At 40.1% G+C, this 20,807-nt stretch overlaps 1 protein-coding gene across 6 annotated transcripts in view; it reads right to left on the minus strand.

The window, feature by feature from the left end:
• The window catches only part of SRGAP2 (SLIT-ROBO Rho GTPase activating protein 2), a 329,055-nt gene that overhangs the window by 89,728 nt on the left and 218,520 nt on the right, over positions 1-20,807 (minus strand). For 4 of the 6 annotated variants that reach the window (XM_060231292.1, XM_060231294.1, XM_060231296.1 and 1 more), the window contains 3 exons: positions 15,720-15,944; positions 9,249-9,350; positions 6,211-6,408 (listed from right to left, as the gene is read on the minus strand). In XM_060231292.1, the coding sequence (XP_060087275.1) occupies positions 6,211-6,408; positions 9,249-9,350; positions 15,720-15,944 (525 nt within the window). The remainder of the gene's footprint in view (positions 1-6,210; positions 6,409-9,248; positions 9,351-15,719; positions 15,945-20,807) is intronic. The other 2 variants (XM_060231295.1, XM_060231293.1) reach the window with 1 other exon arrangement.

Consider the following 20,807-nt stretch of genomic DNA (forward strand, 5'->3'; position numbering starts at 1 on the left):
GGCACAGGAGTTAGGGCTTCAGAGCGGGGTCTGCCAGACCCAGGTTCTTGCTGTGGAAGCTGACTGGGTGATTTCAGACCAGTCACAGACTTTCAGCCTAACCTGCCTCACAGGGTTGTTGCTCTGATCAAAGGGGGGAGAAGAGAATGATGTAAGCTGCTTTGATTCCAACCACTGTGAAGACTATCCTTTCCCTAGGTGGAGGCTGCAGGGAGGAGGGAAGTGATAGAAAGCCAAAGTCATGGGGGCAAATAAAGGGAAGGAGATAGAGTTGCCAACTCCAAGTTAGGAAATTCCTGAAGATTTAAGGGGTGGAGCCTGAAGAGGGTGGGGTTTGAGGAGGGGTGGGATCTCAGACAGGTACAATGCCATTTTCTCCTGGGGAACCACTGTTGCCAAACTCCAGGTGAAGACTGGAGATCACTCAGAATTACAACTGCTCTCCAGATGGCAAGGATCAGCTCCCCTTGAGATGGGGGAGAATGAATGCCTTTACCTGGGTGGGTAGGAAGATAACAAGGGGGGGCACTTGCCCAGAGCCTCTTTCTAGAACCCACTGTATTTTTCTCTTCAACAGGCCTTATTCCTAGTTTCTATATAAGATACTAGCATAAATCTTTTGCTTATACTAAGTATGTTATGTGCCACATTAATCCAATTCATTAGGTAGTGTTTCCCCATAAACTAGAGATATTTCAAATGGAGTTTGAGTCCAGTGGCACCTTTAAGACCAACAAAGTTTAATTCTGGATATAAGCTTTTGTGTGCAAGCACATTCCATTACGAATATCCATCATATGCCTATGCATGTAAAACGCTAACATTTTGATATTTGACCCTCCCCAAATGTCAGTACTATAATCAAGTTCATATAAAGCTCAAATATAAGGAGACAAAGGCATCCTGCACTATTTCTCTGTTGCAAATTTCTCCAATGGAAGAATGTGTTATGCTACACCAGGGCAATCTTGCATCCCCTTCACAACTGCAAAAATTCCAGTACTCTCTTCGCTCCCACACTGGTATTTACCAGTAGGAAACAGCTGTCAGGAGCAAGAGATAAGTTAATGTGTAAGCCAATGTAGATCTTGCCTTCCTGGCAATCCACAGTGTTATGCTTTTGAGGCTGAATGGAAATATCTTCTGTCACATGTCTCAGATCTCTCTCCTCCCCCACATACAGAGCTAGCAACTCATAAAAGCTCAGATCATTTTTTAAAACAACATCAAAAGCAGACGCAGATACTCAGCTTAAGTAATGCATCAGGGAGAAAAAAATCAGAGCATTACAGTGCTCTGCTACTGTCAGTTAATAAAAAGCAAGAAATAATAGCACATTGATTAAAAAAGCAGCATGGTAATGATTATAGACAAGGTTATAAACAATACTTTTATAAATCTTCCAGATTTTGTGAAGATTAGTAAATATTTCTACAAAGCATTTTGACGATGAAGGGCTCTACAGTGGCTTAATATCTTTAACCAATGACCACAATTAACTTTATACCACAGTTATCCACCTTTCTTCAGATGTCTATTTTTGTGCTGTGTACACCTCCCCTTCCATGCTCACTTCTCTGCACTTTATTCCATCTATTTATTCTCAAAACATCACTGCAGAGATATGGAATGACATTGATTCCCGCTTTTCCAAGGAGGTACTGAAGTACAGAGAAGAAGGAATAGAGATGAAGTCACAAGTTTTTGGTTGGCCAAGAAACAGACCTTGGGATTTTCTGAAGCCTCACAATGTGCAAAACGCACAGAGAATTGTTTGGACCACAGAATAAAGCTGCTTGTTAGTTAGTGTTATTTTGTTTGGATGATGGAAGTTAAAGAGAAAATTACATGCTACAGGTGTGCTATGCTTTTTGTTCCTGCATCTACAATTAGGAAAAAGGTAAGCATTGTCTTACATTGAATTAAGGAATGCACAGTGGAAATGACTACGGTCAAGCAGAAAGATAGTGTGGTATAGTGGGTGAGACCTGGGTTCCAGTCCCCACTCATGTCCTGGAAATTTACTGGGTGACCTTGGGCTTGTCATACCCTCTCAGTCTAACCTTCCTCATAGGGTTGTTGGGGGGGAGGGGTGAATGGAGGAGAGAAGAATGATGTAAGCTACTTTGAGTTCCCATTGAGGAGAAAGGCAGGGTACAAATGAATAAAACAAATAAACAAAGCATGATTATGTTATTCACTTTGTTCAGTCATAAACATCTTGTGTATGGGACAGTAATAGAAACAGGCTATTCAGTGTAAATTACAGAACAAGAAGTGCACTGAAGACACACTTTCAAGGCAACTTAGTCCTCTGGTACACTAAGAAGTATGCATGCATACAAAAGCTTATACCCACAATAAAACATAATGGTCTCACTGGACAAAATTTTTGTTCCTTTGTAACAGTATCTGCAATTTGTCTGATAAAGATTAGAGCTTCCGGACAAATGGTTTCCACATTTTGAGGACTTCTGCAGTCCTATCTTTTCTCTTTGCTCTCTTGGTACTTTAATGTATCCTGTGTTGTTTGGAACCAGTGTCATTTGACAGTATTTCTGTAACTGTTGTTCATTGAGTCATCTTCTGTGAAGACACACATTACTCTGCGCGGTCACAGGTCTGCTGTGGAGGATGAGTTTCTGAAGCTTTCTAGAAGATTCTAAAGCCCAGGAACACTCCCCTGTCTTGGGCTTGTGTTTCCCAACCAATAAGGATATGATGGAGATGGAGAGAGTGCTCTTCCCTTAATTCTCCCTTTGCCACAGTGAGGGCCAGCAGAATAGCCCACAGAGGGGAAAGGGGGGAGTGATGTGTGCCTACACAGAAGATCACTTGATGAACAACAGCAAGCCTCTGTATTGAGGTGGGTGTGGGCTGATCAGTGAAAGATTGATTGTAAAATTGATTTTCCCAGAGCTGCCTCATTTCTTGAGTCTACACCAGTGGAGTAGTGCCTGATAAACGTCAAAGGAGTCAATCAAGTTCCTGCTTTGCAGATGTCAGCTAGCAAGACCTTAGCAAGGAAAACAGCTGAAGCTGCCTGGACCTTTGTGGACTGTGTTTTCAGTGGAATCAGACATGAACACTGGTATCTTTGTAAGCTATCCTTATAGTAGACATACCTATCTAGACAATGTCTGGACTAAAGCCGATTTGTCCCTACATGAAGTAGATCATTTGCTAATGGAAAAATCCTGTGTACATTATATCAAAGGGCCCAAAGGGTTGGGAACCACATCCTTTGTGACCAGGAGAATACAATTTGATCTGTCTGCTCTCAAAGGTGACCGTTCCAGCTAAGCTCCAACAGATTCCCAACAGAATTGTTGTCTAAAACCTCTTTGGAAGAAAGAAAAAAAAGGTGGCAATTGGCATTTCCTCTGGATGTGAAGAAATCTATTTCACGTTGGCCCCATTCTTCGAAGACAGGAATTAGATAGCAATTGTAGACTGATCACTTGTAGTCCACATTCACCTCCTTGCTTAGAGGATGGCTGACAAGTGTTGGACAACCCACTGCCAAATACATGATGTTTCTTTGCACAGAGCTAGGAAGCCTTTGTCCCACTATTTACTAAAGTAAAACATTATTTTAATGTTGTCTGTGGCAACACTTTTCCCAGCAAGAGCTGTAAAACAGGTGTGAGCATATCTAATAGCTCTTTGTTCTAGCATATTAACGTGTAATTTCAACTTACACTGTGACCAGTTGCCTTTGAAAAGGACCACAGTATGCCCCCCCAGCCTGTCAAAGAAGCATCTAAAAATCTGGATGTCATCTGTATGGATACCCAACTTGGACACTCTGACAAGGTTACCAGTTTCTTTCAACCAATCTAGTATTCAAATAATTGGCCTTGGTATAATTTTTTTTTTTTTTGCTACTGTGGATCCCTTTGAGTATTAAATTTTCAGATAAACCAATTCTGTAATGGTCTCATGTATAACCTGGCATACTACTGTCATTTTGGATGCCATCAAAACTAGCAATTTCTGAATCTGTGAGGACAACTGAAACCTATTACCACACAACTGATGGCCTAAGGTGTGAATAGAGAATGCCTTTTGGGCTGGAAGACAAGCCCTTCCTTGGGAGGAATCTATGTGAGCTCCAATAAAATCAATGGTTAGGGTGGGGAGTAGGTGGGATTTTTCCCAATTAATTGTGAACCCAGCAGCTGCAAGGTGCAGAGCCCAAATTTCAAGCAATCACACAAGGGGGGGAGGGAGTCCACAAACAACCAGTTGTCAAGGTAGGAGTAATCAGCCTGATGTGTGCAACCACTTAGTGAAGACTCTTGGCGCAGTGGCAAACCCAAAAGATAACACTGTGTACTCACAGCAACATTCCCCATATTAGAATCTCAGATATTTCCTGCAGGATGAATGAACTGAGATGTGGAAGTAGATGTCCCTGAGATCAAGGACGGCAAACCACATTCCTTGATCCAGCAGTGGTAAGGTCTTCTGGAGGAACAACATTCTAAATTTTGCAGTATTTAAATGTTTGTTGAGAGACCTGAAGTATAGAATGGGCCTCCTCCCACCTCCCTTTTTGTCTATGGCAAAATATCTTGAACAGAACCCTGTGTGGCCATCTGAGGGACGGACTTCCCTTATAGCTCCCTTATGGAAAAAGTCTGATATTTCCTGTGTCAGCAATTTGGGGGGGGGGGGGCAGAGATGGTGGGGGACTGATACTGAGAAAGCGATTTAGAATCCAAACCCTCCCCCAACATTTATTATTTACAGGATCCAGGTATCCCTAATAATCATTAACAATACCTCCACAAAATTGGCCAGCCTGTTTAAAAAGCCTATGTCAGGGCCTGGTAAGAACATAGATGCTTCACTAGGCTGTTTATTCCAGAGTGGACTGTGTGGGGTTGCTTGCTTCTTTGTTTGCTGGATCTCATGCTCTTTGGTTGCTGACCATAGGACAGCTTGAAATGCTACTGGAATTGATGGGTTTTGTACCTATACTCATGGTATCTGTAAGGTTTGTCCTATTGGTATAGATATGAATGCCTCAGGAAATTCCTTTGCTTTGTACAAAGGCACCCGTGCAAGATTATTGCCAAGATTATTGCTCAGTTGTAATTTCATTCCTTTCTATTCAGTCAAGAACAGAATCCATTTGTCCACTACACAGTTCTTTCCCTTCAAAAGGGAAACCTTCAATTTTTGCCCTTGTGTCCAGGGGAGCATGGAAGATTTAAGCCAGGAGTGTCTCCTGAGGACTACTCTCAATGGCATGGTCCTACTACAGCAGCCAGCAGCATGTCTGGCTGTGTTAAGGTGCTGTTTCCCTAATGTATGGCTTTCCACCATACATTAGGGACCTTTCAGCCAAGAGCGTCCAATTTTCTGTCCTCTTTGTTCATGGGTGACGAATATGCCCTGGCTTTGTGCCTAGATGGAATAACTTCGATCACTAATAAATTGGCTTGAGCATGTTGGAAGAGGTATTCAAAACCCTCTTCCTTAGCCCTGTAGAAGAAGCTGGAGAACTTATTTGTAGATGCTGGGGCTGATCCCAATGCTATGCCAAAGATACCCTGGATCATCAGATACTGTTTCTCCTGAGAACAACCGATCAGTGGGCTTTTGATTTTACACATAACCTGGTTTCTGGATTGAAGATGGGAACTGCACAAATATTACCTACATGCATGCATGGTTCCCTATTCAGCTAGGGATACACATATGGAAGTCTGCTTCCTAACACAGTATGCCTCACAGCTGGACTGAGGTGTTTTCATCTCCTTCTCAATAAAGCTTTAAGAAAATGTGCACTGAAGCAATGGCTAGACATAAAAGGAACATACAAGGATTTTTTGCAAACATATTCTCCAGAAGGAAAGGTCAGACTTGAAAGTTATCACTGCTGGTTTGGGATTCTGTACCATTTCCCCCAACCTTGAAAACATTCACAACTTATACATAAAACGACTTTTCTACCTGCATTAGCTGTAATGTTTATTTCTGTCTGAATACCACTGTTCTTAAGTCACAGAATAACGCTGATCTTCAAAGGTGGGGAGACTAAGACAGACATTGATCATGCAGGTGGACCAGTCTCATTACTCACTGCAACCGTCATCTGCTCCTCACAGTCTGTTAGCCTGAACTGTGGGCGATGAACACAGATTTCAAGCTTCATCATGCATAGGTTCTGCTGTAAGCACTTTAAACACCAGAGCTTACCGTAAAATAGAACTGTTCTGTCTCCTGCTGATTGGCCCGTCTCTTGGCAATGCTAGGCTTGCTCATAAAGGTTTCAGAGACTGTTGATTTTACTGACTCCATGGAGTTGCTATACTGGAAGCAATCTGAGACATCAAAATCCTCAATGGTGACTATATCCTGAATAGTTTGCAGCGTTGCTTCCATTGTTTTCTTAACCTGAGAGGAAAAAAAAATAAAAGAATATTCATGAGAGTTTCTACCTGTGGTTCACTATCTCAAGCAGGGGTGAGGCAGCTTTCCAGCTCTGGCCCTCCATCTCTTTGCAGCAGGGTCACTGTCACAGCAGCAGCAAGTTGTGAGCATTGAGACAGTGGGAGGAAGCAATTGTCACTTGTACTCCCAACTTCCTGTCCTGCCATCAGTTACTCTTTTTGTTTTGGGAGTCCTGCTGGTGGCAGCAGAAAGACATTGAAGGGGCAACAACAAAGGAGGTCACCGTTTCAGGCAGCGGTGAGAGTGAGAGGCAATGTCCCACAAAAGCACTGGTCATCTCATATTGGTCATAATTGCCTTAAACTGATTCAGGTCATGGTCAACATGGCATAGCATTGTGGTTGACAGTGGATCTCAGGGACTCAACTACAAATCATTCCAGACATACTACCAGAAACCTTTTGCCTTGATGTGCCAGTATCAGATCTTCAGGACCTATATGGAAACCATGTAGTCTTGATTAAGCTATGGTCCCTGCCTTTGCCTGAAAAAACAGTAATATTCTAATAATCTAAAGTAATATTCTAAGCTCTATGTGAATAGATCTTCTTATCTAAAAAAGTGGACTCTACTTTAAGAACACAGCATTTTTTGAAAACTTGCAAGAACAGCAATAGATTTAAAGTCATTATTATACATATCCTGTGGACATGACATACCTTGATTAGGCATGGAAAGGTACATGGGAACATTGGAGAGAACATCATTCCTAATGCAAATGTGCCAGGAAAATGGATATTATCTATATGTGGAAGGTTAGGACTTACATCAACCCATTCCATAACTGAATATAGCATCATTTTTAAAGTTTATTCTGTGCCTGGTCAGGTCTGTCTAACTTTATGTAATAAACAGTAGTACTGTTGATAAACCCACTGCCCAACCCACTGCACAGACTATAGGAAGTGGTCTCAGACCTGGTGTTTCTGTTCCTCAGGGATTTCAATATCCATGATAAAGTGCTTTCAACAGGGCAGCTCAACACATCTTGGCCGCCATGACAACTGAAGAGTCACCTCAAATCATCTTGCCTATACATACAGATTGCCATAATCTTTTAAGATTTTGTCCTGATCAAGTGTATGGTGTTCTGGAAGTGAAGGAATTTCTTTCTATCTTGTTACTGTAGTCAGATCATTTGGTGCAGTTTAGTCTTATTGGAGCTTCAAACTTTTGATGCAGTGGGGGAACCTATTAAGATGATCTGCTCTCTGACACTGATGTATTCAGATGGATTCCTGAATGCCCTCTAGCAGCCTCTGGTAGGATTGCTCCTATCAAAGCCCTGGTTACTCTTTGGAATATAAATATCATTTGAGCAGTTGACACAAATGCTCCTAGTAATTCTTTCTTTGCTCACAGAATGCATTTGGTTTCTTAATATAATGAGGACTAAGGATGATAAAACGGTGTCTTGAGTACAAGCAGAGACATAAAATGGATTAGGCCTACTTAACACAAATGTGCACTCATTATTGTGCCTAGTCTGCTTTGCTGGTACTGCAGCCTCATTCTTTCTTTTCTGCCACCACTGTAGCCATAGCTCCAGGTTCATTTAAGTTATGTTCAAAGTCATCCCCCATGGCTTTTAGCACCTCCATGAAGCCGCTGAAAGAGATCCTCTAGAGTTACAGTATGTGGATGATACACATCTCTGTCTTGTTCCGATCAGAATTAGAGGATATACTGAACATATTCCTGAAAGCAGAACATAATGAGAGCTAATAAAGCTCAGTGGAGATAAGGCAGGGCACTGCTTGTAAGTGGTAAAGCTGACTGAGGAGCTGGTATGCAGTGTACAAACTTGGGAGTGCTATTAGCTCTGAATCTGCAGATGAAGGTACAGTCTTCTCTGTGATGTGAAGCAGTTTTCAAACCAGCCTTGGCCAGTTTGCAAGTTGAATCCCTTCCTTGAAAAGTGAGACATGGCCACCGTAATCTACATCCTAGTCTAATATTGGATTACTTATATTGGATGGCAATTTAGCCACTGCATTACAAGCATCTGCTGGATGCAACTGCAGCAACTCAAGTAGCTGACAGGAGCCTGCTGGAATCCTAATTTTCTGTAGAAAAGCAACAAGATCTGCCATTTTTCTTTTTGAAATGCTCCTTTCAAACTTTGCCATTTTATGGCACCACCTAACAGCAAAACATCTTTAAAAAAAAAAAAGTCTAATACACTCCTATTAAGATTTAAATCACCAGTTTCTAAAGTGTTCAAATGGGATATTTCACCTTAGGAGTATTAAAGAATCAAGCAGAAATCCAAGCAATCACAACTTTAAATTTCTACCTAAGTAGAAAGTAGTTCAGGATTTTTCTCTTTCCTACCGAATGGCATCACATTAAAAAGAGGGGTAGTTAGTTAAAAGTTGGCTTTCATTCCAAATACAAACACCTCATATTAACCAGAGCAGCTCTGTAGAACATAGCTGTACAATAAAACATAAAATTCCATTACAACATAAAGAAAGTATGTAGTTTCAATTAGCATTAACACATAAAACGAAGAAAATTCAAGAAGACAATGATATATAGGAATACCCCATCTAAAGATCCACTTTGAATGCAACCAGCCAAGAGGGATTTATGTGAGGAAACTGATAGCATTTGGTTTGCCTTGCAAGTTTCTGGATCAGATGAAGTGTAGAGATTATTACCCTCACCCTTCCCATTGCCCCTCCTTTTCCCAATTCACAACAGGCCATAGCAAACAGGATTACAGGGAAGGCACACATACAGAGAAATGCTATGAGAGACCTAGAATTTTGTTAGCTCACCTCTTCATTTTCAATCTTCAGTGTGGATAATCTAGACTGCAGCTGCTGACATCTCTGTACCAATTCACTCTGCACTGGCTGCTGAGCACACAGCTGGGACACCTGAAAAAAAGGCACTATTGAAAAGGGATTCCAGACATTGACCTTGATTTCTGAGTTCTGCATTAAAAACCATATGTCATGATGCATAAGAAGTCTGGACCTTTGTGCTGAACCACAGAACAAAGGTTTCTTTGCTTTCTTAGGTCTGACCTCTGGGCAGGGGTGGGGAGAGGTGGATGCAGAGCATAGAACAGTCAGAAACAACAACCACTAGGAATTCTGTACTGATGCCTGCTCTGGAATAAATTACATGAGATGGGCTTGGCCTCTTTAAATAGGCTGTAGGACTAGTGAAACATGTTAGCATCCTATTTATCAAGCATATACAATGTTGTTCCAGTCTTAGAAAGGAAAAGTATGAAAATTTGCCCTGCACAGCTTAAACCACGACTTAGTTGGTTCCAGCAATCTACCAGCAAAAGATGCTGGTGGTCATTAATCTTTTTTCTCCCTCCAGAAGTCCCTTCAAACATGAGATGCACACATGAGTCATGAGACACACACAGATCAGGGTGCTACACTGAGAAGGGAGGAGTAAAATCACATGCCTGTATAATGTATAAATCACTGTATAATGTCTTATTGAATGTTGTTAGCTGCCCTGAGCCTGCCTAGGCGGGGAGGGCAGGATACAAATAAAATTTAATAATAATAATAATAATAATAATAATAATAATAATAATAATAATAATAATAATAATAATAATAATAATAATGCCTGCCTCTTGCATCAGTTGAACAAGCACTTGCAGAATGGGAAGAAGTTCTTTTTCCCTTACTGCAGTCCCCCCCCCCACATCTGCATGACTATTAATAATGGAACCTTGGGATTCAACTTTCCCAGTCTTAAAAGGGACTGCAAGTGGGAAGATAATGTGAGAAAGATTTGTGCTTCTTGCACCAATGGGTCATGGGATTCAAACCACTATGGTGTTTGGCTCAATGAGGTTCTAGCCACGCTAACGGAAACCATTCAACTGCAATTGATCACAAACATTCTAAAGCCTTATTTAAACCACCCCTTTGAACACTATGTAAATTGCAATGAAATCAGCAATACACTACCTTCTAATACTAAATTCAGCCCCTACACATTAAACAACCTAATTTTTTATCTTGAACTTCAGACTCTAAATTTCCACACAAGAACTTCTTTCAAGTTTTCATTGGAAGTTAAACCAATCCTCAGGTGTACACATAGCTGTTGGACAAATTTTACAACAAAAATTTTAGAGCTGATGCTACCGAAAAGGGGGAGCAATAGAATGCTCCACTGAAGATCTGCAAATCAGCTTCAACATAGTGGTTTCTTTGAGATCTGCCATAAACACTGTTTAACTGAACAGGATTTGGGGGACTAGTTAAATTCATGCATTTGGAATTTGTGTAACTGTTTTATCTTTAGATAGATTTAATTAGAATAGCACACAGATCACCACAACAGTGGAGCAGAGGCAATCCCCTAAACAAGATGCTGGGCTGATGAAAGCAGAGCAGGGAGCCAGAAGCCAGTGGGGTTGTTAGGGCAATTCATACTCAGCTGGCTAAGAGTAAGGACCCCAGTGTTTCCCTCAACTTCCTCGTGAGTCCTGGAGTCTGCAACTCTTGAATTGATTGGCCTATTTAAACTGAAGCTAGGCTCTGGGCCAGGCAGAATATGCCCGAAGGCTCTGGGCCAGGCAGAATATGCCCGAAGGCAGAAGTGGCTGTCTCATTTCTGGGTTATAGCCTTCTCTCATTCATCTTACACATTTAAATCAGTTAAATCTGCTCCTGACTGTTAGTAATGCATTAAAAAAAATAAAGGTATGCTAGAAGCAGAGTTATCTGTGGGGTAGTGATAATATGACACAGAAGCAGTAATATTTAATTAGAAAATGCATATACTTAGAGCGGTTTAAAATAAGAATATGATAAAATCATAAAAACAAATAAGAATTATCAATAGCAAAACAAGCTATGAAAATAAACTAGGGACAATAAAAATAGCATACTAGCTAGTGGGCTGGAGGAGGAAGTCCTTCAAAGAAATCCTTCGCATCTAAACAAATCTTTAGCATTCTTCAAAATATCATTTGTTGCATCATCTGTTATACCATAATTTTAACGTAGTCCTATTAACATCCAATACATTCAACTCTTCCCTTTTCCTAACTACTTGTTCTTTATCCTCCTTCTTCTTAGATTTCCTAAATTTCTCCTCCAATACTCTAACTTCTTCTTCTACTTCTTTAATTTTCCTATCTTTACCTTTCTTCAATCTCACCAAATTCTGTATACACACACCTCTAATAGTGGCTTTCATTGCTTTCCATATTATTGTTAATGAAGTATCTGATTTCCTATTCTCCTCAAAATATCTTTCCATTGCATTTTTAATATTACACTTACTTTCTTCATCAGCCACTAACCATGGATTAAACTTCCAATTATAAGATCTATTACAATGACCTATTTGCAAAAAGGCTGAAACAGGGGCATGATCAGTAATCTTAATCATCCCAATCTCCATATCTTTAACCCAATTCCTCATTTCTTGAGAGACTAGGATTCCATCCAATCTTGAATAAGTTCCATGCACGGCAGAGTAAAAAGAATACACATCATCATTAGGAAACATTTCCATCCATAATTCTAGCAGACCAAATTTCCCGCACACTCTTTTAAATTTCTCTGCCTTTCTTTTTTTAACATTGCCTTTCCCCTGCAAATCAATATTAAAATCCCCCCCTATTATTTTAGTATAGGGTGAAAATTTTTCAAACTTCTGCAAAAATCTATACAATACATTCAACTGATGCACATTAGGGAGGTACAAAGAAGCTAAAGCCACCGGCTCTCCCTCCAAATGACCCTGTACAAAAATAAACCTTCCATCCTTATCTCTCATTACCTTATCTGCAACAAAATCTATTTTAGAATTAAATACTATTCCCACCCCTCTGCTCTTCGAGGAGCCTGGAGCAATAAATTTCTTACCTTTCCCAAATCCAGGGAATTTGTTGCATCATCAACATTCTTACACAATAATAAGGTGCAGTGGCTACACTTCCAGAAAGTAAAAACCCTATGTCTAAAAGTTACTTACTTTGGAATTCCACTACAGATAGGCCCCCAGTTATTCAGAAAAAATTGAACTTAGGCATTTCCACATAAGCTGATGCCACTTTCAAATACCATCACCAGGGTATAATCAGAGAAACTGACACACATATCACACACGTGAAGCAAACCTAAATCTAATTGCTTGTTATGACATGAAGCCAGTTCACATCCCAGTATATTCAAGTGGGTATGAGGCACACAGACATTTATGTATATCTAACTGTTTCAGATCCTGAATACACTTATTGTTAACAATGGTAATAAACAACTCTTTATAGTTTGTGTGTATGTTTAATGACAATCCTGGTGGATGCACCAACACAGATGAGGGTACGTGAAGATGCACCAACACAGATGAGGGTACATGTCTATTAGTCATTGTCAAACTTCATTAATATAATTTCATAATTTCCAATATCCATCTCAGCAAATTTTGTGCCCCCACATTTTAACATTCATTATTAACATACTGTAGCTGCTGCTGTCTTTGGGATGTGGTCAAGTGAGCGAGAGTCAACAAGCTACAATGTAATCTAAATTAAATTGACTTGATCTAAGTTAAATCTTACCATCGGAATTTAACAATGTTTTTTTTTAAATCAAGGGCTGTTTTGATTGCATATTTGATTTTTTATTGAATTATTGTACATTTTAACTCTATTGTAACCAAATTTACTGAACATTCAAAGTGGCATAAAAATATTCTAAATAAGATACAGCTGACAGAAGTGAATGGATTCTGCAGTACAGCTCAGACCTACTGAATGTTTGAACCATGAACCTTTGCCATGCACACAGATGACCACACACTACAACACTTAAAGACTTATACTGTGTGAACAGTGTGCTCATTATGAACAAACATGAAAGTAAGAAAAGAAATGCTGTTGATAAAATCTTTAAAGCAATCATAATTCTGAGAAAAATTATATGCAACACATAAAACAAGACATGTGTTAGCATTCTGCATGTTAGCATTCTGCATGGGATCCAGTGGCACTTATAACCAGGGCTGGCCCTAGGGTGCCCCGGGTGGCCAGGCAAAGTTGCCCTGTGGTGATCCCTCCGCAGCACTGCCCTGCGATGCCAAGCCCCACCGGCCCTCCCCTCTGCCTGCCTGCCTATGCCATGCCCCTCCCCTTCCCTTTTACTCAGGTATTTCCATAATGCACACCACAATGAGGCTTCACTCCCAAGCGAAGCTTCGTCACGCTGCACTCTCTCCTAAGAGAACGCTTTACAGAAATGCCCAGGTTGAAGTGGCCCGGGTAAGGGGAGGTTGGCGTGCTCCTGTGAGTGGGTTGGGGACGGGCAGGCCACCTTCCACCCCCCCTCCAGTGTGCTGAGAGAAGCGACACCAGCCTCCCCTTACCCACTTCAATGTGGGCGTCTCCATAAAGCCTGCATCAAAATGGGTAAGGGGAGGCTGGCGTCGCTCCTCTCAGCATGCCGGATGGGGCAAATTAGGCATCTGTCTGGGGTACCAGGAGGGGGGGAGCCCAATTTGGCACCCTCCTCCCAGCGCCCTAGGTAAATGCCTAATTTGCCTAGTGGGCAAGCCAGCCCTGCTTACAACACGAACTCTAATATGTTGCAGCTGTGTGCAAAAGTGGAGAGAATTTCACATACAAGAAAACTTGTATGCAAATACAACTCTTACAGTGTATGCAACATCATCTCTTGAGACTAAGTATGGTAGAACGAAGGAAGCATGCAATAAATACCAGAGAATGTGCAATAAAATATCAACCTTCAATTTTATGGCTTACCATTCAGCAAACACAATTTATTAGACATTTTGTTATACAGGAAGGATTCATAGAAAAAAAACTTACAAAAAGAAAAATGATGAATTCACCATTCTAGACTGGCACCTTAATGTCAATGAATAGTTACTCAGACCCCCAGTTCCAGAGCTGAAAGTCACATATTCTTCCTTTCAAGCTCAAAATGCTGTTGCTTACAAGAAATATCAACTCAGATTACCAGAGAAGACATCAAGACTTTGGCGGAATGTCAGCCTGAATAAGGGATTTTATTTAAAGTCTGGATTGGATAATGCAAAAAGTGACACAACCCCCTACATAGGTTAGGAACAAGGGCACACCTTCTGGTGTACCTGCATCACCTTCTAGTATCCACACTTGAGTTTAACATTCAAATTGAGTTTACATACATCTAGACTGCATGGCGGTTTCATATATTCATTTTGTAGGAAACTGATCTGACAATCTGTACAACTATAACAGATTCAATCATTGGTATATTCAGCCACTCCGCTCAGCAGTCTGAAGATTTCTTCCAGCCTCAGCAGACGTCTTCCAATGTAAGTGGTTTTTCCATTGAGCCACTTAAATTGAAAGAAGGTTTCAAACAGCGCTGGATGGTGTTTTTCTGGGGTCTTTGTATGACTATTGCAAGTTTGGGCAGACATGCTACATTTGAACGGAGGGAAGTGCAACTTCACTCATAGAGCAGTGACCATCATTGCCCCCAAAGATACACTGAATTGGCTCATAAGCTAGACTCACAGAAAAGTAGGTAATGAATTAAAACCTCATCACAGAAAGAACATATTCACACAATCACCAAAACTGGTAATGAAAATCCTAGTGGGCCTATATAGCAACAGTTTTTTTAAAATCCACATCAATCTGTTATAAACCAGAGAACAAACCTGGAAAAGGCAATAAATAATGAGAACTCTGGTCAAGATGTATGCCATAGAAGTAGTACACCTGGCAATTCTGATCATTCCTACGACAGCAGTTCTAGAGTCAGATGTAAGTAACTGTCAAATTGAGCTACTTCATTTTTTTTCTGTCAAGATCTCATGATAATTTAATTTTATATACATGGTACAAAAGGTAAGTATTTTCTCAGATTCAGTTTTACCTAAAGGCAAAATAAATTCATAACTCCTTTTCTCATTAAAACTACAATACAATTGCAATATAGCTACCCTGAGTCTGAGAAGGTAGGCTAGACAGAAACATTTAACACAAATACTTTGAATAAATAAACAGTAAAAATTGATAACTAAGAAATCTAGAGGTTTTTCTACCCACACTTCTCACCTCTATGCGGTCTTTACATGAGAAGAACCCCACTCGATAACATGCCGAGATTGGACACAGCACTTACTTTCATACTAGAGGTTCTGCCTGAAGAATATATTCACTGACTAGCAAACAGGACAGATAGTTTATAATTATGATGGGAGTAGAGATTCCTGTATATGCACAGTAACAGAAAGAAGCTTACCATATCACCCATATGAGGTTGAAATTCAAATTTCATGGGCGGGCAGAAAACATTGTTGCACATCTCCATGAGACGCTGCTTGTCACTGTTGGCATCCAAGTTCTCCACAGCATTCTCAATGGCATCTAGGCCTTCATGCTTTGACTGTTCAAGGTTCAGCTCTGCTGATAGGAATGTTCTGAGTGCCCTACCAAGGCTGGCATGGTATCCTAGGTCACAGCACTGCTGAAAAACAAGTAACGGAAGAAACCTGAAACTCAGCAGTCTTAGCAGAAAAAAGAACTTCCAAAGGGACCAAACACACACTGGATACCATGATTCTATTGATTCCTCATCATATATTATTGGTCTCACATGGTTCAAAAGTCCAATATGCCAGAAACATGGCATTTATTGAAACATCTAAAGTATGTCTAACCTGAAAATTTAAGTATATACAATAATGATTTTCCACAAGGTTTAAAAATGTGATTTACTGCTTTAATAGGTTGAGATTGTTGGAAAATTCAAATTCAAATTCAAACAGAATTTTAAAAAACCATACAGCCAAAGAGATCAGGAAGTTTTGAGATTACTGTCTAGCTTCAGTAGTGGTTCTACAAGCAAAAACTATTGAACCCCTGTGTGGCGAACTCAGGCCCTTATCCTGAGTAGCTGAGAAACAGGCTTGCAGCGATTGGCTTGAATGTTGCCCAAGCAACAGAAAACTATCCTTTGGAGGTTTGCTCAGCAGAAAATCACCTCAGGATTTTTAGTCTTAGCCAGGGGGTCTTTGAGAGAAGTCTTCAGAATACCAGTCTGAAGTGAAAACAGTGGTCATAGGCCGGGCAGTTGTAAAACCAACTGGACGAGGGGCTGAGAGCGGCCAGAGAGGCTGAGCTCCTTGTGGGAGACAGAGCTGAGTGGACTCTGTCTGAAGAGGGCGCTTTCAAGTGGTTTGAAACTCTCTGTGGGAGATTTTGCCAGAGCATCAGGCAATCTCCAAGTACAAACTAGATCACACAAATACACACTGAGGGGAGAACTGGAGTCTGGTGATCAGGAGGGTTGCCCAAGACTCAGACCAGAGGACTAGCTGCGGGGCTGACACACATCGGTAGTGAGGGGTGTGAGTCCTGGAAGATAGCTAGTGTGAAAGGGTCTGTGAGGGAGAATACTGACACTAGTCAGGAATTCTCTGTGTGTGGAAGAGTGATTGAAGTTTGCTATTTAAATGATTTGGCACTGCCAAAGTTAAGGTAAAACATCTGAAGAAACAGCATTCTGAGTGTCCAGAAGGCACAGACAGCCTGTGTGAAGTAGAGTCTAGCGGGACTTTGAAACCTGTCTGGTTTATTGTTTAGTTTAAAGATATTCTGACAAAGTCTTGTTATATTTTTACCTCAGCCTGAAAAATCTCTACTCTCTGTAATTGAATTATTTTGCCAACCAGCTGCCAAGTGATTTACCTTTTTAATAGTGAATAGTCATAATCAATATTATTTCATCCCTCTTCCTTGCCTTTTGTTACCTAATAAATATTTTGTGGTTTTTGCCTTTAAAACCAGTTATTGATGCCAATTATTAAGGGTTCTGACAGGATTTCTGGGAGTGATACTGAGGGACTGAGAGAAGGTCAGGGAGAAATTTAAAGTGGTTGTCTCCCAAGAAAAGCCTCTGACCGGGTTCCTTACCCCCTGGTCTGGTTATAGGCAACAGTCTTCCACTTAATATTGATCTGAATTACCACCCAAGTTCATTCAGTCATATAAAACTGTTTTGATTAGGGAGGGGGAGATAAAATGGGTTGTGTACAGTGAATTGGACTTAGTAACCACACTCTAAATAACTGGCTTCATATATCTCAAGCAAACTAAGCAGCTTTCACCACTCAAGAAAAAGATCTTGTCTGTAAATATTTGAGCAAACAACTTTGATGAGGGGAAGATACAGAGATAGTGACGGAAAACTTCAAGTAGAAAAACCAGTCAAAAATTACTGGCATCAGCATATCAGAACTGAAAGTTAATCAGCTGTCTGAGCCAAATCTTAATGGAAATAATTTCAGCAGAAGTAGTACCAATTTCTTTCTTTTAAGACGTCAATAGACCAAAAATAAAGGAACTATCCTTGCTGCAAGAAATGAAAGCAATTAAATATGCTAGGAAACTGTCCAAAAGGAGGAAGTGCCCATCTGCTTGATGACTGTCTTCTTCAATAAGCTGAAGTCAATTGAAACTCTTCCTTCTGCATAATCATTAAGAATATTACAGAGGCAATGTAGAAAAAGAAGGGATGAAGAAGAGAGGGAATTTAAAAGAGTAAAGGAAAGAAGCATGAACTCAATCTCCTTCTACGCTTTTACAAACGTCTTGCCATTGCCTGCAACAACATGCCTAAGTATCATGCCAACAGGCTGGCAGGTGTGGAGCTCTTGTAAAGCAGGAATGATTGTTGGCTTTACTGGAAGAAAACAATGAAAGTAACATTGGATTCAATCAAGAAGCACAACCACCAAGCACAAAAACAAAAGCTGCTTGATTGAGAATTTGCACATGTTTGTGGGGTGGGTATTCTCTTTGGTAAAAAGCCATTCAAGTGGTTACAGCTTGCAGGCACATTAATATTTGTGTTTAGGGCCATGCAGTTTGATGGAAACTGGCTTCACACAGAACTGCCATCCGATTATGAGGTGGCTCAACTTGAAATTTAAGAAAATTAACACCCAACAAGATTACTCTATTCAGCCTCAGGGATAAATATTTCCAGGGTAAAGTCACTCATTTAGCACATGTTGCAAATACTTAATTTACCTTTATAAAACAGGCTGAAAATATATTTGAATGCATGTGGGTGTTTCTGCATGCATACATACAAAGACAACTCTCTGCTCATAGCATTACAGAGTGAAATATCATTTATATTTCATAAGGTACCTCCATAAGCAATCAAACAGATTTGTTTAAGACAGCAATGCATTACATCTTTATAGCAAGTTTTGGCAGCAAACATTTTTTGGCACCCGCTTCCCCATCCTTAACATTTTAAAATGTCCAGAATATTGTATTTATTAAGTGTGTCAGACTTGCTGGTCTTTTCTAGGTTATATAAATGTTTGATGGAAACGTTCTCCAAGGAAATCAATTTTTTATAAGAATTTAATGATAGCTCATCCAAATTCACTTCTCAGCATGACAGCTGATTAACTCTTTGCCAGCTAGGAGACTTTAAAGGCATACCTGGAAAGATACAAGCTAAGAAGGTAATCTTCATTGTAAAATTCAGTGCAGAAGATTGCTCAATGGGAAAACTGCTTATATATGTAACAGGAATACCTTGTGCATAGCTACAATCAATCAATCAACCTTTAATGGCATGTAACATAGCTACAATCAAGTAGTATGAAGAATACAGCGGCAAGTGATTTTTATTGCATACTGGTGGCTTATAAGCACTGCTGAACTGAACACAGCTTTACCTGTTTTCTTGTTTTTGTTTTGTTCAGCAGAGTACCACTATTTCTTATCTTATAGCTATCATAAGGGAGAATTACAAAGTTCAATTCATCCAATTGTCTTCTGGGGTTGTCATCCATGAATGAACAAACAAAATAGATGATTTCTTTAAAGTTTCTACTGCAGTTGCTTGCATGGCTGAAGAGGCCAGCTGCTCTTCATTTTAAATATTCAGATTTAACTTAAAAGTGAGTTGCCTCTTCAATATGTGGTAGATATTTGTAAACCTCTGGCTCTTCACCATTTTTTCTATTATTGTCACTCTAGAATCAGAAACACCTTGGGGATTCACCAAAGGCTGTTGTTTAAAAGTCTGGCTGGTGTTTTATTCCCACAGAGGAGACAGGCTCCTTTTCCATTTCTCAAGGTTACATGCATTGTTTAACAGTACATGGAAATATCCCATCACACAGAAGAGTCTTTTTGTATCTTAGGTTTGTTTCGAAAAAGAGACCAAGATTAGGTGCCCTTGAGCAATTCCCTACTATAGCTTTTAATTACCTAAATAGGCATTTCCGATGCCAACTTTATTAGCAATTGAGCAGAGCTCTCTCCAATTGCTTCTCTTTATCCAGCTAGTCCAACTAACCTATCCTTTAACAACAACAAAAGAACTTATTAGTATCAACCCCCAAAATTCTAGCAAATTCAAAGGCATCAGGGAAAATATCAAGCACATGACTGCATTAATAACTACAACTGTTCCAATATGCAGTGCTAATAACATATGTGTGGGCTTTTGCAATTTATATATTTTAAATTCTGAAAGAATGACCTTGGTAGTTACATGAAGTGGTTACGTCAAGGGACTCATCTGCACACATTCTGAACACCCCTTGAATACAGTCATCATAGTCTTATTGTTACTTTAACAGAGTTCTGTTTTTCCTAAATATCAGTCTTCATCTCAGCAGTGAAATGGAACACGTGGTGTTACAAAGAAAGTTCTTTGTATTCAAGGGTAAAGAGAGCATTCTTGATTGATGGGTGAATCCTACTGGATTCAGAGGTGGGGCTAATCTTCCTGTCTCCATGGCTAGGGAGAAATAGCCATCTGAGCTTACTGAAGCATTTCTAACACCTCCCCTCAAAAGACTCTACTAAAAAAATAAGACTAAGCTGCCCTTTAACAAACAAGTGAGTAACTACTTACAGAACTTCACCTCAATTTACTTATTTGCTAGTTTCTGGGAAATTCTACTATTTAACTTCTCATCTATGAGATTTGCTGCAGGTGACAGAAACACAAGAACCTGCAATAGAACTCTATACTTCAAGCCACATTGCCAGGGAGATATATTCTATAGTGTCTAATGGAGACAGAACGAAAACCTTACTTGAGGCTACTGCTATCAAAATTCACTGTAGTAGTTACTCCCAAAATGGAGTGTGCTGGAAATCCTACAGGTACAACATGAATGTGGGAGTTGTATGTAATAGCAATACACTGTCTAACCTACCTGCTCTGAGAAGTCTTAAGACACCTTTTTTTGCTAAATCATGGGGATGAAAGACAAAAAAAGGAGACTTATTTCTGGAAAATTTGAAGTTATCCAGTCGTACATAATTTCAGAGAGCACTGAAAACTTCCAAG

This window comes from Heteronotia binoei, chromosome 2, assembly GCF_032191835.1.
Source record: "Heteronotia binoei isolate CCM8104 ecotype False Entrance Well chromosome 2, APGP_CSIRO_Hbin_v1, whole genome shotgun sequence".
NCBI classification, from domain to species: Eukaryota; Metazoa; Chordata; class Lepidosauria; order Squamata; family Gekkonidae; genus Heteronotia; species Heteronotia binoei.